Source organism: Leptonychotes weddellii, chromosome 6 (assembly GCF_054177405.1).
Source record: "Leptonychotes weddellii isolate Sample4059 chromosome 6, ASM5417740v2, whole genome shotgun sequence".
Classification (NCBI taxonomy): Eukaryota; Metazoa; Chordata; class Mammalia; order Carnivora; family Phocidae; genus Leptonychotes; species Leptonychotes weddellii.
In genome coordinates, this window is record NC_138374.1 from 115,762,661 (window position 1) to 115,784,443 (window position 21,783).

The window sequence follows — 21,783 nt, forward strand, 5'->3', positions numbered from 1 at the left end:
TCTTCTCTATTGGGATTCTTCCGGCACCTCTTGGTCCTGCCTTAACTCTGCCTTCTCCATGCTGCCCCCTCTCTGGGCCCCTAAGCTCCTCTTCCATCTCCTCAGCCATCTCGTGGTGGCTGAGTCAGGAAGCTTCGGGGTCACCTGGGCTCACCCACAGCCTCTGCTTTCCCCTGAAAAAGTCAGCCTGCGACACCAACACGTCCCTGACATCAGTGCCAACGTGGAAGAAGCTTGGCATATGACTTCATGCTAGAGCCATAAAGAAAAGGCCTCTTACAAAGTTACAGAAACACTTGTTCTCTTTTCTGCAAATTTTAAACCAAGGCCGCCCTTCCCAGAAAGTTCATTACCATCGAAAGTCTTGCTGTGTGAAGCGTGGTACCCAGACCACCAGCATAAGCACCACCTGGCTGCTTGTCAGAAATGCAGGATCATGGGGCGCCTGGGTGGCTCAGTCGTTGGGCGTCTGCCTTCGGCTCGGGTCATGATCCCGGGGTCCTGGGATCGAGCCCCGCATCGGGCTCCCTGCTCGGCGGGAAGCCTGCTTCTCCCTCTCCCACTCCCCCTGCTTGTGTTCCCTCTCTCGCTGTGTCTCTGTCTGTCAAATAAATAAATAAAATCTTTAAAAAAAAAAAAAAAGAAATACAGGATCTGCTCAGTTAGAACCTGCATTCTAACTAGACCCACCCCTCAGGTGATTCATAATACTTGTCAGAGTTTGAGAAGCCCGACCTCAAATAGGCTCATACCTGTACACAGGCCCGTGCACGTCTCAGGTGAGGGATGGGGGAGATTTGTACTACCTGCCTCTTTATCTCTTCCGTAAAAAGTGCAGAAAGGAGTGGTGGGCTTCACTTCATCCCTGCAGTTGTTTGGAAGAAGGATTCTGTAGGGCAATGTACTTCTGCCATGAGCAGAGCCACAGTGATTCATCGGTCCCTAGAATTTTCCAAAGGGTAGGCAAGAAGGTGCTTGCATGTGTGACAGAGAGGAAGGTGCGGTGGGAGGAGTAAAGCCTGTGGACCATGCTTGGGGCCCTTGGGGCTTTGCTCTGAAGCCCTGGTTCAGATCTGCTGCCACCCAGGCTTCTCAGCCCCACACCTCTGGCCAGGGAGCCCACTTTCCTCAATAGCATCTAGAAGGATGGGCAGCATCTTCAGAGCCCAGTCTCTTTCAAGCAGCCTTGTCACTTTTGATATTTGGACTTCCCTTGGTGACATCATTTGGTCAGAGGCTGGTCTTTCTGCTCAGCTGCGTGGTTTGAGCTCCCTGTGGAGGTGTCACCTCCTCCACAAAGCACTTGCTGGGTCTGTCCCCCCTCTGTGTGGCTGTCCCACTGAGCTCTGCCGCCGGGACCAGAGAGCCCAGGCACCGCACCCTGCCCAGGCCAGCCTCAGCGTTCTCCCTGCAGGCTGGGGCGTCAGCAACCCGGGCGAGTAGTCATATGCGATAACCTATAACCAATGTCTTCTTTTCTCCCCTCGCAATGCTAACCCACCGGAACTAACAGCAAGCATTCAGAATGAGTGTAAGTCCCCCGGGCACCTCTCTGCACTCGTGCCTCTGGGAGGTAGGAGGGCAGCAAGGAGGGGCGGGAGAAGGTCAAGTGAGGAGATACAGGGAGGGGGGGATTAACCGCCTCTCCACCCTGCCTGCTGGGGCTTCTTGACACCGGAGCCCCTGTAGTGCGGCCCCTTGCCACACGGGAAGGGAAGCGGCTCACCCCGAGCATCCTGTTGCTGGGAACAGCAGAAGAGCAGGTGGGTAAGAAGGGCCGCAGCTCCCCATGCTCTGGTGGCCGGCACAGGAGCACCATGAACATCGGAGATGGGGGCCAAGAGTGAGAGGAGCTGGCTCTTCGGCATGCAGACAAGTCCCTGGGGACGTAAGCCTCTCAGCTCCAGCCTCACCGCAGTTTGGCCATCCTTTGACTCTCCAGGGCTCAGAACCATCCTGGCCACTGGGTTCTGGAAAGCTAGCTGCTTTGTGTTCCTTGATCCATTCAATAAATGTATCTCAAGAACTCTTGTGCACTAAGCATTTACTAAGCATTGGGATATAAGAATGGGTAAAACAGAAGTTTCTCATAGGGATTCCATGAGATCTTAAAGGGATTCTTCTTATGCTCAGTCCTTAATATAACCCCTTTCCTGCGGCCTGGTTTAAGGAGCTGGGTCCCTGGCATGGGGCACTGCCCACCCCCTGCTTGCCTGCTTGACACGTGGCTCGTGAAGCTCTTCATTTCAGCCATTCCCCAAGCCAGGGCCCCGAAGCCCTGACCACCCCCTGTTTGTGCTGTTGCAGTATCCCAGCCCCCAACCATCACCAAGCAGTCAGTGAAGGACCACATCGTGGATCCCCGTGATAACATCTTGATTGAGTGTGAAGCAAAGGGGAACCCTGCCCCCAGGTGAGTGCACTGGCAGGTAAATCCAAGCCCCCCCCCACCCCTGCAAAGAGTGCGGGTATTGAAGAGGTATTGAAACCATGTCCTGGCCCTGGCTCTGAGCATAGTTGAAGCAGCTGGAAAATTAAAATTATCCAGCAGACATCTCTTGGATACCTACCTGGTGGAAAGTACAATTCAGAGAACTAAGACGTTTAGCAGATGAGGAGACTGGGATCCAGAAATCTTAAGTGGCTTAAGGTCACACCACGAAGCCAGGACTAGATATTAAGTTTTCTGACTGTTGGTGTCACACATTCTTTCCAATGCCTTATGTCCCCAACATCCCCCCACCCCATGCCTAGCTTATAGGAAGTTCCTCCTGCTGGCTAACTTGAGTCTTCCATTCTGAGCACATCTCGGCTTGTGAGCACATCAGCATCAAATGAGGCGTCAGCAGACAAGAACTGAAGGCCTGCAGTGTGCAGGCTGAGTTCAGTGTTGCTCCTCACTGTCTCGTGAGAGCACCTTGCTGCCCTTCATAGACGAACCCATGTCCTCGTGAAGAGGAAGTGAAATGGAAGCACAGAGATATTATGTACTTTTGCGAAGGTCACCCAGCTTGAAAGGGGGCAGAGCCTGGGTTTAAACCCAGACCTCTGACGGCCCCCCCCGCCCCCCCCCCCAGGCCAGTTTGATTCTACCAAACAAAAGACACTGGAGATCTAGAGATTGTTCTGCTATTTGTCCCCCACCTTCAAAGCAGCATCCACAGGCTGGACCGTTCAGACCAGACATGACAGGACCCCATGCTGGGCATCTGTCAGGAGAAACGAGGCAGGGCGGAACCTCGGGTGTGTGGTAGCCTCCTTCTGCCCACCCCCCACCCAGTTTGCATGAGCCTGAGAACAAGCAGGGCCTCTCTCATCCAGGCTGGAAGAAGCAGGGTCACCTGGAAGGGTCAGGCAGCACATAGATGGCCTTCTGAAGTTTGGTCCTTTCCACCGTGGTTCCTTTGCAGGGACAATGATTCCATGACACTGAGCAGCCACTAGTGCTCCGGCTTCTTTTAAGGTTATGTCCTGGGCTGCTGCAGGTGTATCCCCCACCCCCAGAAGCAAAGGGAGATTCTAGTCTCTTCACCTCTGGGACCTTTTGAAGGCTGCTGGTTCTTTCAAAGCTGCCCCTCCTGGGCTATAATGTGCGGCCACTGCTTTATACTCTGCACCCACTGAGCAGATAACCTGAGCCATTGCCCTTTGGCTTTAGAGTCAGCTCTCAAACAAGGAGACAGGAGGACCAGAGCTAACTCCCTAATGTGCTTGGCTCGGGTGAAATATGAATTTGGGTTTGTATTCGTAGTCGGAGGTTGAGATGCCCTGCGGGGGAAGCTGCAGCTGACGCTGGATTTTTAAAAAACTCAAAGTCCCTGCCTGCTCCTGCAAAGAACATAAACCCCCAGTGGCTATTTGGGTACCTCTCACAGCCATGACTCCCAGCCTTTGCTGGGTAAGAGCTCTAATGTCAGGAGCCTGCCCCCAGAGTTTCACCTTTCACCTGTGGCTGTGACCTGGGACTCTGCATTTTATCCAGCTTCCCAGCCAGTTCTGCCACTTAACCAGGGTGGTGTGGAGGTGTGGTTATGGGACTGGGCCAGGGACCAGGGCCCTGAGGTTCTTGCCTGGAACCCAGAGCCCACCGTGTTCCTCCTTATTGCCCCTGCTTCTCCCCTCCATCCCCCCCACTGCCCACAGCTTCCACTGGACTCGAAACAGCAGGTTCTTCAACATCGCCAAGGACCCCCGAGTGTCAATGAGGAGGCGATCTGGGACCCTGGTGATCGACTTCCGCAGCGGGGGGCGGCCCGAGGAATATGAGGGGGAATACCAGTGCTTCGCCCGCAACAAATTTGGCACAGCCCTATCCAATAGGATCCGTCTGCAGGTGTCCAGTGAGTGGCACACGGTGGGACTGGCATGCCTTGCTCCTGGGTGCATGGGGCGGGGAGGCATGGAGGATCATTCCAGAAGGGCCACCCCTGTCCTTGGCCAATGGGTGCCTTGGTGCCCTGCATATCTTTCTTGCTTTCCTGCCCCTGAGCAGGAGTACACCTCGCCCTGCTCAAAAAGATTCCTTGGAAAGGAGGCTTCCAAGCCAGAGTCTTGAACAACTGCACTGACACTCTGGGCACGGGAGGAGAGGAAGGAGAGGAGCCTTTGGAGAGGTGTATCTCTTTAGACAGAAGGCCTCTCCTCTCTTGCTGCACCTGGCCTAGACTCACGGGCCTTCTCCGCCCGCTCCCTTGTTCTCTTGTTTGCCCTTCTGCCTTTCCTCCTTGTATGCCTGCCTGTAGCCGAGCTCCTTGCTCCTTGCCCTCCATCACCCTCACTTCATGATCTTCCATCTGATTCTCCCCAGAGTCTCCCCTGTGGCCCAAGGAAAACCTAGACCCTGTCGTGGTTCAAGAAGGCGCTCCCTTGACGCTCCAGTGCAATCCCCCGCCCGGACTTCCATCCCCAGTCATCTTCTGGATGAGCAGCTGTAAGTCTTGGGGGCCCGGTGTTCGATTTCTGCTTTCATCTTAGGGAGTGGGGCCGGTGTACTAAATAGGAGGGCCTTGCCCAAGGTTGGAAGACGTTGACTTGTGAGAAGCATGTGTAAGGGGGCCACATGGCTGAGAACACATCGAGAGGTGGCTCAGGCTCATTTCCTAGCCCAGCTGCTCTTAGCTGTGTGATCCTGAGCAAGTTGTTTAACATCTCTGGGCCTCAGTTTGCTTTTCTGGAAAAAAATAGGGCTAATAATTGTACTTATCTAATAGGATCATTGTAAGGATCAACGAGTTAATACATCCAAAGTGCTTATAACAGAACCAGACGCGCAATAAGTGCTGAGTAATATTTGTGATGATGAAGAAGAAGAGCAAGAGAAAAGAAAAGAGGAGGAAGGCGGGTTGACACCAAGCCTCCTTTCAATCTTTGGTCCGTCTGGATTTACTAAGTGCTGCCTTTCTAGGACAGAGGGGCACAGGAATGAAACCTTTGATGAAGGAGCGACAGGGAGACAGGATGTTTGTAGCAGGGGGACAGAGTATCATCACTGAGAGCTTGTCCTGTTTCATTTTGGGCATTTGGAGATTAATTTAACCACTCTGGACCTCAGTTTCTTCCTGTTTTCAATTAAAGTAAGTGGGGGCGTGTTATAAAGGGGCCTAGAGCATTGCTAGCTGTCTGTGTATTCCTGGCTTCCCCTCCCCCTCCTCCATACCTGCCCCCCCCGCCCCCACCCCCACCTCTGGTCTATCCATCCATCGGTCAATCTATAGATCTGCCTGCTGCTTAGCATCAATCATCCGTCCATCCCTGAGTTTTTACCAGCCTGTTTCCAAAAGAGGCAGGGTTGTGAGCTGTTTTGCAGAGAGAGTGCGGCTTTGTGCTCACCCATTGTCTCTCTCTTTGTCATCTCAGTGCAAGTGCGTGGGAAGGGCTGCCTGGCCACAGGCTGGAATGTTGATTGATTTGCTAACTTTTCAGACTCTCTTGTCCCTGCATCACACCTGTCACCAGCTTATGTCCATGCTGCGTCCTGAGCAGATCTCATGCCCCTCCTCTTTCCATCATCACTGGCATCTCCCCAGTGTAGGCCACCATCAGCTTTTCCCTAGGTGGCAGTAATCATCCATAACTAGTCTCCCCAGTCTTTCTAAAAACATACATCTGATCGTTTCATTCATATGCTCCCCGCCGTTTACTGGCTCCTCCATCACCTCGGACAAAGTCCACACTCCTTTCCCTTCCTGATCTAGTTCCCTCTGCCTCCCTGGCCTTTCTCCTACCCCTGCCCCGGCTGCGTGTTCTTAACTTTTAGCACCCACTGTTCCTGCTGCTTGGAAACCTCCTAGGGCCCCTGTCTCTTCTGCCTGGTGTCATGAAGCCTCCAAGGTAGAGCTCAGGGCCCCCTGGCAGGGACTCGGTGCTCCTCCTCTCAGCTCATCCCCTTCCCACTCACCACACTGCATAGCAACGATTTCTCTATCTACCGCCTCTTCTAGGCCAAAGGCTCCTTGAGGGCAGGAACTGTCTTACTCATTTCTCTTTCACCAATCCCGGGCACAGTGCCTGGCACACAGTAGGCCTGCAGGAAATCTTTGATAATAAGTCATTTGAAGAACTGCCCAGCCCCTCATTAGAAAGATGGCATCATTAACTTTGCACTTTATGAAATGGTGATTTAATAAACCATTGTGGGGGATGGGAAGGAGTTAGCAATGAATAGTCAGCCTGACAAATATGCTTTTACAAGTTGAATAACCTGCAGACGTGGTCATTTGAATTGACATCTGATGCTTCAAAAATCATAGATAATGTAGTCCGTATCCACTGCCACTCCCATGATGTCATTAATTCTAAAAAACACCATTTTCATCTTTTAACATCTCTAAAAGTAGAAAGCGTCCTAAAATTGATGGTGTGCATCATTGATTAGTATGTATCTTACAATTATAATTGGCAGTGCTTTTCCCTTTCCTGGTGGGAGTGAGGGCTTAAAAAAGAAAACAAGTGAATTTGACTCCTGACTTGGGGAGCATCTGAAGGATTGTGTTCCCTCCCTCCGGTTCAGGGCCAGTCAGAGCTTGTGTGATGCGAACAGGAGCTAGAAAAGTCTGGTCCCGGAGCATGGGCGTGGTGGGCAGGTGGGTCCGAATCTAAATCCGCCTGTTCTCTCACTGCTTTTGCAACCCAGGACAAGTTAAATCCACTGCTTTCTTATCTGTAAAATGGGAATAAGCCCTCCTTCAGAGTTGAGAGGATGAGAGGAAATCATGTTCTACTCCTGGCCCCACCTGGCTCTCTGTTGGTGCTCAGTCGCCAGACCAATCACGACCGTCACTCCTGTTACTGTGACCGCTAATCTCCATCTGTACCTCTGCTTCCTTACAGCCATGGAGCCCATCACTCAAGACAAGCGCGTCTCTCAGGGCCATAACGGCGACCTGTATTTCTCTAACGTGATGCTGCAGGACATGCAGACAGACTACAGCTGCAACGCACGCTTCCACTTTACGCACACCATCCAGCAGAAGAATGCCTTCACCCTCAAGGTCCTCACCAGTAAGTGCAGGTCCCGGCCCGGGGCTGGGAGCCAGGGGCAGAAGCCCACGGAGCCCGAGGAGCCCCGGGTACCTGGGTCTGGGGCAGCCTTGTCCCCGAGGCTGACCCAGAAATCCTTCCAGCTTATGAGGCCTGAGCTCGTTCAGCAGCTCTGAAACCACATCGCTTGATTCTGAAGCCTTGCTAAACTCGGTCCTACTCTGAGTCAATGCCTCTCAAGCGTCTGGGGGCAGTCCGAATCACCTGGCCCACAGGGCAGCCATCCCCAGCCCAGCCCGAGCCTGCCTCCACGGCCCTGGCCTCCGTGTCCTCCCTCTGCTCTCCGGGTGCTCGGGACACACAGCAGCACTGCTTTGAGTGGTCATCTAGTCCCTGCCTGGTAGTCTGTACTTCTAGAAACAAAGCCACAGGACAGAATATCCGCTTTAGCAGGGACCCCAACACGAACTGTGTTTGATGCCGGACCACATGGGATGACTACATTTGCAAGCTGGAGATCTATGTTCTTGTTTTATTTGTTTTCATTTTTATTTCCGTATTCTGTTTGGCTGGTACCAAATGGGTCAGCATTGCCTGACCCAGGATAGCGTGGGTGGCCCCGCAGAGGAGAGAAACGAGTAGTCAGTTCCCAGACATGCTCCTTGCCGGGGCCCCACCGGCCTGGAGCTCTGGCTGCACGTCCTCAGCCTGCCTAGGACATTGATTTTCAAGGGGCTGTGTTCGTCTGCACATGGATTTGTAACAGGCCTTCTATAGAGGAGCCCCCAACCCCCAAAAGACCTTGGTCTGTGTGACTCAGCTGTGGATGCTGTTTTCCACACTGGGGACAGTGATGGTTGTGGGGGAAGCCAAGCAAAGGGCCTTATGTGGATACTGACAGCTGCCCCGGGTTGGAGAAGAGGGCCTGAACCCCGGCTTCCCCGAGCCCACGCGCCTCTTGGGGGGCGTTGGGGAGAGGCTAAGGGAGCTTGCTCCTCACTCAGGACAGCTAGGGGCCTGGTCTTCTTTCCTCAGCTGCCCCTGCCAGTGATGGAAGCAGGTGGTGCCGAGAACCCCAGCCCCACGCTCTGTCTCCACCCGGCATTGAGGTGGACCCACAAGAAGCAGCTTCCTTCTTGTTCTCCTTCTCCTGTGTGGGAGTTCTTCCTCTCCTTTTCATTGTCTTCTCTTTGCTTTCTCACTCCCTTCCTCTCTATTTCCCTCCCACCTTCTTCCTTGCCTCTTTCCGCCTCTCATCTTCTCTCTCTCTCGGAACCCCATCTACCCTCCTCCAGCACCCCCGCTCCTGCAGCTCCCCACACGCTGTTCCGAGTTGGAGTCGGGCTGCCCACAGTTTGCTGACCAACAGGATGGCTGGAAAACCCGGGATAAGCCCCCGCATGCTCCTGGCAGTAGACCCAGCCTCAGTCTACTTTGCTGCCCCCTCACTAGCCTTCCTATTCCAGACCCAGGCCCAGAGGGGACCCTTGGAGAAGAAAGTTGGGTTGTCTGAAGTGTCTCAGTACACGTTAGGAGGGATCCCCGGCCAGCTGGCTGAGCTGCAGAGGACAGTGTGGTCTGCCCAGGACCTCAGAGTGGCCTCTGGAGCCAGGACAGGGTGACAGCATGGGGCAGTGAAGGCGGCGGGAGCATCGAGCAGGATGCTCACTAAGCCAATCCCTGGATGGTCCTCAGTGCCATCACCTGGCTTCCTCTGCCTGCCCAGTGTGATGCTTAAAGTCAGACTCCTGTTTGGGGACTGAGTCAGGTGACCTTCTGCGGTCCTGGGCAGAGGCCCTCAAGGTCACACAGGGTAGAGGCAGGAAGGTGGAGGTGCTAAAGAGCCTTGCTCTGTGGAATTAGGCAGTTAGAGATGTTCAGCAACATTTAGAAGTCGGGCTTTCCAGAAACATCCTTTTGTCTACCAGAGGAGGTAAGGGCTGTTTGTTTCTGCTTCATTTCTGGGTCCCCTACTCCACTGAAAACTCTTTCCACCAAATGCCAAGAACCCCCCCAGGTGATGGGAACAGAGCCCTGTCTGCTTCCTGGAGTTCTCCCAGGGGCAACTTTGGCCAGGAGCAAGTTCTGGGCATCTGAGCCAGCCCAGAATTGGGTACAGTTGCTTAAAATAGCACAGTTGTGCTCTCTTTGCTTTCCTGCCTGGAGAGGACACAGGCTCTTTCTTGTACCTTCAGAACGAGGTCTGGGGGTGGGAGGAAAAACAGCCAAGCTGAGACAGCTTCCAAGTCTCTCCTCACCGCGCGTTTCCGTCACAGTTTGCCCCTTAGGAGAAGACACCAATCTCATCATGGCTGATTGTGCGTTACCTACATTTAAGGAAGGGCCGGGGGGAAAGGTATCTAATACAAAACGCTGGGCGATCTGAAACCATTTTTAAAATTTGTTTTGGGATGCAGTCAAAGACAAACAGTGGAGTCAGCCTCACAGAGAGGTGATGTGCCTGTCCCACTTTGCCCATGCCAGAACAGGTCCCTTTGGTGACCATGGTGAGGGAGAAGGAGTCTCTCCTGAGGCAGACCATGGAGCACTAACCCTGCTTCCTCCTAATGTCTGCTATCTAAGTGGCACTCTTAGGAGTCAGAAAGTCTCCCTGAATTGCTCAGATGTGCTGCAGAATCCACAAACTGTAAGATCAGTTCGAAACTTGGGTCACTTCTCTGGAAAGAGAGCAGTTCTATTTCACCTGGTGGCATGGGAGCTTAGGAGCATGAAGCCAGGGCCCTTTAAGCTGTGTGCCCCTGTCCTCCCCACAGAGAGGGATGTCCCCTCCTGAGTGTGGCCTCAGCCCCTCGTCCCTTCTGCCACCCTGCCTCTCCATTCCACTGCAGGTTGGTTCCCACCCCTAGCACCAGACAAACCCAAGCTGACTTCCCAAACAGGCTCTGGTCTTACAACATACCCCATCTTAAGGGATAGTTCTGAATAATGCAAATCTCCCTACCAGGCTTTAAGCACATTTGGGAAGCAGTAGGGGTCCCAGCAAAGAGTGCGCACAGCCTCTGCAATCCGTTTTAACAGGAGTTGATCTGTCTTCAAATATGCAAATATTCTGGCATAGCACCTCGCCTCCCGCAGGCGCTTGCTTGGACCAGGTCGGCTTCTCAAGGCTGTCTGCTTGGCTTCCAGTCAGCTGTACCGCCCCCCACCCGCTGTGGGTACCATCAAAACTTGAACCCAGTAGCTGGACGGGGATGGCGGTAGAAGAATGAAAAGCCTAGCCTTGGCAGGCTTAAGTGCCCTATTCCAAAACGTCTTTCACTGAGGATTAAATGCCCAGCGGTCTTAATTACCTAACATTGGAACCAAAGGCACCCGTCTGCTACTTAAGGAATGACTTCAGCCCAAGCCAGTCTAGGAGCTCGGAATCTCCAGCTTAGTCTATACGCTCTTTCCACCAGAGACATCTCAGAGACCAGGGTGGTGCCCACTGGTCAGGTGGGGGGGCGGGGGCGCTTGCCAAGGGTCCCTCTGTCCCTCTCTCTCAGCTGATGAACTATATCTCTTGGACTGTCTTCTCTCACTGACCTCCCACCTTTGCACCTTAGCTTCTGCCCAGGGAGGGCTTTGCTCTTTTCCTCAGGGCTCACTCACACTCCTTTCTCTTTAGCTGCCCCGGGAGCTGGCCTGATCCAGAGTCCTGGGAACTGAGGATTTTGATGGGAAGTTGTTCAAAAGACGGCTACGGGATGCCACTAATCCTTATTTCATTTGTTTGAAATACAGTAGGATCAAGCCATTAAAGGTCAAGCCTAATTTCTTTCATTAAAAAGAAATTTCTTTTATTATTGCCTTCTTTTGCAGGATTTAACCTTTTCTTCCCTTTTTTGGGCTGTTTTATGTTGCTTGTTCTTCACCAAGCACATTTCCTTTCCAAATATGCTGTGTCTTTCCTTTGCAAAATCCCCGGTTGTTTTCTGCGGCTTTGCATTTCTGTTGTTCTCTCCCTGTTTATGCCTCCATGAGCTGTCCGTGGCCTCCTGTTTGCTCACCCTCTTTTGTTTATTGCAGACAACCCCTATAATGACTCGTCCTTAAGAAACCACCCTGACATGTATAGTGGTGAGTCGCCGCGGTAACCTTGGGAGTAACCTTGCCTGTCCTAACCCCAGTTTGCCTAACTTGACTGATACCGTGTCTCATTAACTCATGCTGGGTGGCAGGGCTGACAGTCGGCCAGACCAGGGTGCCAAGGGGCCCCCTTCCGGACACTGCTCTCCGGGAGGACGGTGTGGCCAGTGTGGGAGTTTGAGGTAGCTCACGTGGTGCTCCGGTTTCTGGGAACAGGCAAGCCGCCAGTTGCTGAAATCTGGACAGGTTGGTCAGACCAGGGTAGGACTCCAAAAGAGCTTCTTGGAGGGTCCTGTAGAAACATAGGAATCTGTGGTGGATGGATGGAGAATATCTGAGGAGAGGGGAGTCCACACCGTGAGGAAGAAGCAGGGAGTCTGGTTCCTGTTAGCGGTTTAAAGGATGCAGAGAGCTTTGTGATGTAATTAGTTAACCTGTACATGTCTGGATGTGACCTGCCTACCTTGTAATCTAACCTTAGTTACTGGGGGTACCATTTCACCAGCCCCGTGTCTCTTTAAAATCCCTCTGGGAAAAATGAGTAAGAGTCCAGCTCTGAGTTCTCTTTGAAAGTAAGTATAAATGCAGGTGGGCCATGCCTGGTCTCTGTTGCCTGGGCTGCTTCTCTCCTCCGGTGGCGTGTACAAATCCAGTGCGCAGCTGTCCACACACTTGGAACAGTTTCCATGAGGCATATTTCTAACTCATCGCACAACTGGTTGCTCAGCTGATGAGTAGAGTAATTGGCTATTTCCACACCTGAGTCCCTGCCCCCCCACCACGGCTCAAGAATGTCTTGTTTTCCTTGAGCAGCCAGAGGGAACAGTCATTTGCTGGCTTTGGCGAGGCAGCTGGCCCCCATCATCAGTTATGCCTCGGAAGCTGAGGCTGCAGGTCCCCAGGGCCAGCATTGTGGCCTCCAATAGATAGGAAGTGTCTGCATTGTGATGTGCTAATATAAACAATGATCGGTGTCTGGGGTGGGGGAGGGGAAGAGGGATGGAGAGCCCCAGAGAGAGGCAAAGGCTCTAACTTGGCATCAAGCCCCTAGAGCCACACTGAGATTCTGCCAAAGAGATGTACTGCCCAAGGAGGCAGGGGATCTTTGTTGGATTCAGGGGCGTTGTTTGTTTTCAAAATAATGGGGCCAACCACCATTGTGTCAAGAGCCCCAGAGCATTGGTGTGAAATGTGCCTTTCTCTAAATTGGATTTCAGGTAATCTATTATGGAAGTATTCTTGAAGCTAGAGTATATCAGAGCCAGAAGGTCCCTTAGAGACCATCTGGTCCAAGCGCCTCCTTTGTGTTAGATAAACCATTCAGGGGAACAAGCATGTAGAATTATTTTCTCAATGGGATAAATTTGAGTGATTCCAGCCACTTAAACTTTGTGGCCAGTGGTAGATGTGATTACAAGTGAATGCGTGGGAGTTCTAAGAACCATCCAGGGCTATAAAATCCAGCAAAGCTCGCAAGAACTCACAAGAACTCACAAGAACCCCTTCTCCTCGATCCAGGGTAGAATGAATGTGGCTGACCCAAGCATGAAGCCAGCTGGAAGGGATATAAAGTCAAAGTGAGACACATGCTGAACAAAGGGCAGCTAGGTTGAATGCTTCTAGAAAGAAACAGAAAGTGAGAAGGAAGGAAGATAAGGTCCTTTCTGAGTACGGGGCTGGACATTGAGACACAAGGCAGTGAAAAATGCCCAGTGCATCTGTCTGCTTGGCTTTGAAATATGGCATGTCTCTTGTAGCGATAGGGCCACCCCATAACTACACTTTGTTCTAGTGATTTCTCCAGTGGTTTAGTATCCTTTGAACCTATGCCAGATGTCCCCGGACCTGCTGAGTGGCAGGGGGCAGCTGGTCTGAGATTGTAGCTGGCCACGTAGAATTCACCCAGCAAGGAAACAAGGAAGAGAAGAGTGGGCACTCTGAGGTGGACAGCCTCGAATTAAATGCAGGCTTCTGAGTGACCTTGGGCAAGTCATTTAGTGTGTGAAAACCTTAATCTCCTCATCTGTAAAATGGGTATATGACCTGCCCCGTAGGGTTGTCATGAAGAATAACCAGGATAATGTGCACCTGGTCGCTAGCATGGTGTCAGACACATCAATGATTAGTATGTGTTACGACAGTATTGGTATTGAAGGGAATGGTTTAGTGTTGACTGAAGTTAAGATGGACACAGAGAACTTGAAGAGAAGCCAAGGGGTTCAGCGAGCACCATTGTGGGAAGAAATTACTATGGAGAGAGGGACTTTAGGGCAGATTAGAGAAATGAAAGCTATTCAGATCCTCAGCTCTGCTGAGACCTGGATCAGAAAAAAGCTCCAACTATTGCATGAGGGGTTGGGGTTAGACTTACGGGAGAGATTTCCTGACAGTGGAGGGTATCAAATGTTACTAGACAGAGAGTTTTTCTTATCTTCTGGGATTGTTTCGTCAGCCATTCCTGGAGCCAGAGAGGTGAATGAGATGCCACAGATCCAACCCCAGTTCTTAATTCTGAGAATGGAAAGCAGCAAATGTGGGATCCAGCTGCCCCTAAAAGCTGTTTTTGGAAAAGGTTCTCAGATACATCTGATGCATTGGACTCTCTTCCGCTAACCCACAGTGCTTAACAGAGGGGAGTAACTCAGGTTTTCAGCAATCTTGACCTTTCCTCTCATAGGAGTTGATTAAGACATTTTTTTCATTGGCCCTTTAAAGCCAAGGTGGCTGAGGCAGTGTCATATCTTGATGTCTCCCTGCTGCCCAGATTCCCCTGGAAACCCATGATCCCACCCATGAGCCAGGGAGAGCAGGAAAGGACAGACAGTCCTTGGGCTAGAGGTCAGAGGGGCCCACGTGGGAAGCTCTTCCTGAATCCGCTGACGTGAGCTTTGGTGTCTGGGTTCTGAGTTTGATCTGATATTAGGTCCAACCCCAGCCCTGAAGATCAGGGAGAATACGAGCAGCATCATGAGGCTGGACAGGCTGAATCCCCATCTCTAAGAGGGTGGGTGAGATCGTATGACCCTAGGAGACTGTCATCCTCTACCATGCAGAGTCCTAGAGAGTAATCACCTTTGTCTTGGAGATTCTTCCTGGGTCTCCTACTCCAGGGAAAGAAATTAGCCACCTTCCCTTGGGGGCAGTGGCCCCCAAAGCCACCAGCTGGATTGTTCTTCATCAGTTTTCATGTAAATCCCTCCTGCTGCAGCTGACCACAGTTCTTCATAACCTCCCCTTTGGATTCAGCTTCTCATCCCTTAATGAAACCACATGTCACCCTGACTCCTCTTCAAGCTTTCCATGGCCTTAAGAATCCAGTTGAAATGCCTTTGGAACCTCTTAATTCCCAGCCCAGCTTCTCTCTCCAGCTTGGGCCTTAGAAACCAGGGAGGGATGAGATTTAGTCTAGTGGAGGAGGTTCACCAGAGCAGCTCAACAAGATACTATGTCTTTTTCCTTCACCTCTTTTACCCTTGGATTTGGGTTTTCTTTGGTTTGATGCTCCCAAAGCTGACTGTCAGAAGGAGGGACAGATGGGGTAGCCATCTTTAAAGAGGCGAGATAGTATAACTATCAGAGTACACGCTTTGGTGCCAAATGGTCCAGAATCCAAAACATAACTGGCTTGTGACCTTGCCAAGTCTATGCATTTCCTTGAGCCTCAGTTCCCTCTGCTGAAAATGGTGGTGGTACGCCCCAGGTTTGTTGTGAGGATTAAGCATGACTATGATATCTAGAGAGGGCTATTAGCAGAGGCTTGGCGCCTCCTGAATGCCCACCAAATGGTGGCCCTGATTATTACCTCTGACTTTTAGGATGTTCTTCCCTATGTTTTTGAACTTAGGCTTGTTTCCCAGTAGCTTCTCTTCCTTTGGGATAACTCTATGGTTGCTAGCCCACATCCTACAAGTGAAGTATTGCTGTAACCTTTTTATAGTCACAGCGACAGCATGTCAAGGCCCCCACAGCGAGACTCAGCTCTTTTCTCCTCCTTCCCATACTTGGTGCTTTGCTGGTCAAGTGTGCTCGAGGTGCTCCCTGCTATGGTGTGAATTAAATGTCCACGGGGTCGCAGGTTGGTTTCTGCAGATTCCGTCACTTCGTGGAAGGAGTATGCCAACTGAGCTGGGACCTCTTCCCCGTAGTCCCAGCATTCCCAGCACTCATTCAGAGTCCCCAGCCTAACACCAGGGCCTCCTGCCCTGAAATATCCTTCTCCTCGTAGTTCCCTTGACCTTGTGTTATCTGGACTGTTCTGGTGATTCCAGGATAACGGGTGGGAGGAAGGTGCTGCTTTGGTATCAGGCTTCCTTGGTACTGAGAGCTGGCTGCTACAAGGGTCATAGACGGTAACCGATTAACCACATAATGGATTAACCCGGTCAGTAGCCACTGTTGTATATGTGTGTGCTGGTGGGACACATGAGGACATCTACAGAAAGAGAAATAACACATGGGGTACACTGTCGCCTTCTTTTCTGTTCCCTTCTCCCCTTGAATTCATTCGTCCCGCAACACTTACGGAACGCTTGCTGTATGTGCCACGCGGTGTGTGGCCGCCTCACTAACTCCGCGTACGTCTCATCATTTCTTCCCCTGACAAAAGCATAAAATAGACCCCAGCTCTATGAAACGCACTCCCCGATGGCTAATGGAGAGAAGATGAGCGCCTCTGAGACAGGAGCCCTGCTGATCCAGCCAGGCACCAGCCTGTCCAACAAGCTCTTTTAGGAGACACCAGTGTCACAGAGACAAGAGTTCCCCTGCCACCCTGTCCTCACTGCCAGGACCCGTTAATGGCCCCCAGCCAGGAAGATGCCTTTGCCCCACTCCAGGCATCTGACGGCTCCCAGCTCCTGGCAGCTCTGCCTGCCTTCCTCCTCTCGCTTCTCCAACTGAGCCTAAGACCCACTGCACCCCTGGGTAGACTCAGCTTCTAGCTTTCACTCTTCTTGTTTATAACTCTACACCTTTGGGCAGGGGTGTCTCCTCCAGCTTCCCTTTGCTTTGGGGTTCCTGGTTGGAAAACCCCTGCTCTTCTCCCTTCCGTCTTACCCATGTCCATAGAACTGTGCAAAGAGCTCCCCAGGAGAGGTGAGGCGCAGGTAAGGTGGGGTCCGCCGTGCTGGGGGTGTGCCCAGACTTGCATGACCCCGTCCACAGCCAAACAGCCACCCTGGCCGTGTCGACCTCTGTGAGCCACCTGGCCTTCAAACCCTGCGTGCATGGCACTGTTTGTGGACGTGGCTGCTCCAGCCTAGTTGAATTGTAGATCACCTCCCCCATCTCGGCTGCCACTTTCCACTCCCCCTCCCCCAGTCTCTCACATCCAATTAACACCCTCCTCCCAGCCCCCTTCCCGAGTCATTAGTGAAGAAGCAGAATGCTCTTGGCCCCAGAGTGATTTCCTGTCATTTCTGCTCATTCATTCTCTCCATGTCTTTGCTAAACCATTAATAATGTTGCCTGCGTTTCTGACTGTTCATCTGGGTCTCTGTGGCTTCATCCCAGCTCCTTGTCTCCAGGGTCCCAAAGAGCAGGTTGTCTGTCCTGTGGCCCTAGTACGTGCCTTCTCATTCATCCACTGCTGCTGAGACGGCCTCCCGGGGGGCCACCACATTGGTCTCTGGGGTCCCAACACAAGATGCTCAGGGAGTAAACCGCTCACTGCTCAGACAACCCCCTCCGCCTTTCCCAGGAAGGTGGGGTTTACTGAACGGGGGAGGAAGCTGGGCTCCTCTTGGCAGATCCTTTCAGATCTTAGAGCTGCTCACACACATGTGCCAATGGGGCCGGGGAGCCCCGCGCTTCCTAACACACCTCTCTTAATGATGCCCTGGCCCTGGTGGGGGGGGTGGTTTCAGCTGGGAGGGTCTGGGACTTGGTGCCTCTGAGGGTAAGGGGGTAAGTAGGGGGCGTGATGACACTTCTTCCTGGCCTGACTGCTTGGGCCTAGCTGGGTCAGCTCTGGGCAGGAGACTCATGAGAACGTCTTCTATCCTATTTCAGCGCGAGGAGTTGCAGAAAGAACACCCAGCTTCATGTATCCCCAGGGCACGGCGAGCAGTCAGATGGTGCTGCGTGGCATGGATCTCTTGCTGGAGTGCATCGCCTCCGGGGTGTATGTACAGCTTGCACCCCCACTCTGGTCCCTCCCCGGGAGGATGGGGCTGGGAATTTGCGCAGGCTCTCTTCTTGCCACAGTGTGGGGAGGCAAAAAGAGACACAGACAGCCCCTAGCAAGGCCTTTGCAAAGCATCATCGTTCCCATCCCACTCTGGCTGTCTCTTTTATGGGTAACAGACCAGGAAGGGAGACAGGTAGGCATCCCGCACGTGTGTTCACACCCCATGTGACTTTACAACAGCCCCTCGGGGCTCTATGGCCAAGCATCCCCTGTGTACAGGAGAGGGCCTCTCTCAGAGGACGTGGGTCCTTCTGGTTGCACCTACACTTCAAGGACGCCCGGGTGTCCAGGGCTCTGTAGAAGAAGAGCAGGGCCGCAGTTGGTGCTAATCCCTGTTTCCTGCTCGGTCTCTGTCCCAGCCCAACACCAGACATCGCATGGTACAAGAAGGGTGGGGACCTCCCATCTGACAAGGCCAAGTTTGAGAACTTTAACAAGGCTCTCCGTATCACCAACGTCTCCGAGGAAGATTCTGGGGAGTACTTCTGCCTGGCCTCCAACAAGATGGGCAGCATCCGGCACACGATCTCGGTGAGAGTAAAGGGTACGTTGTGTGTATTTCTCATTATGATGATTTTGCCAGCCCTACACGCCACGACCACCTTTCCCTCTGTGGGTGGGGGAGGGGCAGGGGGAGTAGGGGAGAGCCGATAACACACGGGTTAGTGGCCAAGGTGACCTGCCAGGGATGGTGTCACCCTCTGGATGTGAGTGTGTGTGTGTGAGTGTGTGTGTGTGTGTGCGCGCGCGCGCGCGCACCGTGGGTATGAGGGGAAGGAGATCCACCCTGACCATCCCCCACCTCTCTGTGGTGCTGGGGCTCCCTCCGCAGGTGAATGTACCCCCATGGGCCATTCGGATTTCACGCAGCACCTTTTCTTTCTTCCATTTTGCATTCCCGTTCACGGTGTGTCGTCTTAGCCCTGTGCTGTCTGTGTACTTGTGCATGGTTCTTTCTTAAAAATGGGGAGTTATCATGGCACAAATTATTTTTTTTTTAAATCACTTCCCTCCCTCTGCAGCGCAGATGGCCCCTGTGAGCTGTTGCAGGCAATAGAGCACGTGCCGTTATGAATCCTGGCCGTGGGTGGTGGGGTACACCTGTCCCTTCTCAGCCTGGGGCTGACCAGATGATGGGGACGATGAGGTCTGATACCAAGAGTGCAAGAACTTTTGAAGAGCATGCTCCATTGACCTTATGACTTTGGTTTCGGCACTACACTCAAACCAGGGGTTCTTAACCTTTTTGGGGGTATCAAGATCTTTGAGAATCTGATCCATAGGAACTTCTCAGGAAAAAAAAAAAAATCCACATATACACATATTCACAATTGGAAGGGATAGCCAGCTCTGCTCTAACCAAACCCAGTGCCTAAGAATGACTATGAGGCCTTTTTCTAAATGGTCTGATGTCACAGCAATAGCAACGGAATACAGAGGGGCCAGCCCCGGGTGCTCTTTACCAACTGCATCGGCTGTTGCCTTTGGGTGCCCATCGTGGACACCTGTGGGGCTCTAAAAGCATCCACTGCCCCAGCCTCCCCTGAGGATTCTGACTTAGTAGGCCGAAGACGGGCCCCAGTGTCCATGTTTGTTAAAAGCTCTTCAGAGGAGTCTAACGAGCAGCCCCAGTTTAGAACTCTTGTTCTGTGAACTCAAAATAGAGCAGGCAGCCCCCGTGGTGCCAAGCCAGCCAAAGGCAGGCTGGACGGAGTCATCCCACAAGGATGAGTCCTGGGCAGCTGGTGAGGGCCTGGAGCTGGCACTCAGGGGCTCCTGTCTTCCTAGCAGGAGCCGGTCTGCTGTCTCCTGCCTGCCCCGAGCCATCTAACTCGGCTGCCTGCACTCTGCTTGTCTTCCAGCTGCTCCCTACTGGCTGGACGAACCCAAGAACCTTATCCTGGCTCCTGGCGAGGACGGGAGACTGGTGTGTCGAGCCAATGGGAACCCCAAGCCCACTGTCCAGTGGATGGTAAATGGGGAACCTCTGCAATGTAAGTAACAAGCCATTGTCCCACCTGACTCTGCTGCGTCTCCTGTCAGAGGCTCCAGATCCCTATCCCTATGGGCCAGCCCCAGTTGTACCAGAATGAGGTTAAAGAATAGCCCCTTGGCCACTGCTTCTGGAGCAGCCCAGCTCTTTGGGCATCTCAAGAGGCAGGAAACCTGCCTCATTTGTGTGTGAGAACAGGAAATCTATGCTTATGTTCTCATATTTAGGGAGAATAAAACTCCCTTGGGTTTTTCTTGAATCTTGCTTTCTGCCCTAAACAACCACACAGCCCAGTTCAAGGTCTGTGAAGAGCCGGCCTCTGAGTGGGGGTGGGGCGTGGAAGGTAGAACAGAGCTCAGTAACCCAGGCCCCACTCTCTGCTGAGGGCAAAATGAGAGCCAGGCTGGATAGAAGGAAGAACTTCCCTATGAGGGCAGAGATGCACTGATGCAGTTATTGGGTATGCCCAGATGTGGGGAAATTGAGTCCTGCCCGCTGGCTGGAGTAGGTGACTCCAGGGCCCCTCTGGCCAGGGCTCTCGGTCAGGTTTTCCCATCGTAGTCTCTCCAGTTGCATTTACTTTATAAAATGTCCTTGTGGGTGTCTGTGAGAATACCATACACCTACACGGTCTCCCTCCCAGTCCGTGTCCTTGCCCTGGGCACAAACAGAGATACGGACGTTGCCTGCCCTCTGCTGTTCTCCCTGTCCTGATAGCACTTTGGCAACAAGGCCGACAAAGGCCCAGACTCCACAGCGCCACTGAATAAATGGTGCTCAGGACTTGCAGCTGAGCCTTGGCCCTGGAAAGATCACCTGTCACTTTAGGGAAGTGGCTGAGAAGAAAGTTGGCTCCATGAGAATTGCCAGGGAAGGAGGCATTGAAGTTGCTGGCGTGGACTTCTTCGTGCCTTTTTGCTGAGTGGGGACTTGGGGACGGGTGATAAGGATGCTGCCCTCATCTTCATTTACCTCCTGCTGATTCCCCAGTTCCGGGCTCAGACTTGCTATCTGTGGAGTGGCGCCTCGGGGACCAGACCCAAGGTGGTCCTCTGCCCACTGCTGCTATTGGTCTGAGCGATCCTGGATGTGTTCACAGACCGTCCAAACCAAGTCATCTGGCTCAGTCCAGAAACCTTACAGAGGAAAGTCACCTTCCAGTGAAAGATGAAAAAAGTGGCAATTCTTTACATTTCCAGAAAACTTTATTTATACCGCTCGTCATTAAGCTCCTCGGAGTGGGAGAAGGATGGGAGTAATTCTCCCCCACTTGACAGATGTGGGAAATGAGGCCCAGATTTATTGATTTGTCCCAGTCCCAGATTGACGTGTGAACAGGACTGAGACCCCACAGCCACTCCCCAGCCTCTGCTCTCTGCATCCCAAGCCATCCATGCTGGGAGAGCTGTGGGAGGAAATATCGTCTCTCAGTTTAGGACACATCTCTTGGGACGATCAGGTAGCTTTGGCAAATTTAAGGACTCATTCAGTTTCAACAGGCATTGGCTTATGGCTCTAACTCTGTGAATGTTTGAAGAATGCTCTGCTCCGAGGATGGGAAGGTGGTGGGTCTCATCCAGTTGTATATTCCTTTGTCCTTTTCAAAACCTTTAAGTATAGACACAGTGGATTAAAATAATAACAACAATAGTAATCAATGTGTGCCGGGCCTCTGCTGATGACTTTAGACATGCATTAAAATCTCAGGTTATCCTCATAAGAACCCTGCAAGGTGATATGTCATCCCCATTCTGCACACAAGGATGCTGGAGTTTAGAGGAGCTGAATGACCCTGGCAGGTGATGTGGTTGGAATGCAAACCCCTTTCTGTTTCCACAGCTTATGCTCTCAACCACACCTGCCTGGCTGTTACATAGGTCCAGCAGGGACTCACAGTCCCATTGGACAGACGGAGAAACAAACCCCAGTAGGTTTGATGATGGGCCTGAAGCCACACAGCTGGGCAGCGGTAGAGCCAGAAGCCGGGTCTCCTGGGAGCCACCCGGAGCGGCTGCTTCCACAGCACTCCAGTTGT

The 21,783-nt window shown here is 52.5% G+C and overlaps 1 protein-coding gene across 19 annotated transcripts in view; it reads left to right on the top strand.

Moving 5' to 3' along the window:
• NFASC (neurofascin) overlaps nucleotides 1-21,783 on the top strand; it is a 180,644-nt gene that overhangs the window by 112,699 nt on the left and 46,162 nt on the right. For 10 of the 19 annotated variants that reach the window (XM_081825069.1, XM_081825076.1, XM_081825075.1 and 7 more), the window contains exons 4-12: nucleotides 1,514-1,531; nucleotides 2,308-2,413; nucleotides 4,144-4,340; nucleotides 4,808-4,930; nucleotides 7,330-7,500; nucleotides 11,509-11,559; nucleotides 17,578-17,689; nucleotides 18,115-18,299; nucleotides 19,618-19,749. In XM_081825069.1, the coding sequence (XP_081681195.1) occupies nucleotides 1,514-1,531; nucleotides 2,308-2,413; nucleotides 4,144-4,340; nucleotides 4,808-4,930; nucleotides 7,330-7,500; nucleotides 11,509-11,559; nucleotides 17,578-17,689; nucleotides 18,115-18,299; nucleotides 19,618-19,749 (1,095 nt within the window). The remainder of the gene's footprint in view (nucleotides 1-1,513; nucleotides 1,532-2,307; nucleotides 2,414-4,143; nucleotides 4,341-4,807; nucleotides 4,931-7,329; nucleotides 7,501-11,508; nucleotides 11,560-17,577; nucleotides 17,690-18,114; nucleotides 18,300-19,617; nucleotides 19,750-21,783) is intronic. The other 9 variants (XM_081825071.1, XM_081825082.1, XM_081825083.1 and 6 more) reach the window with 3 other exon arrangements.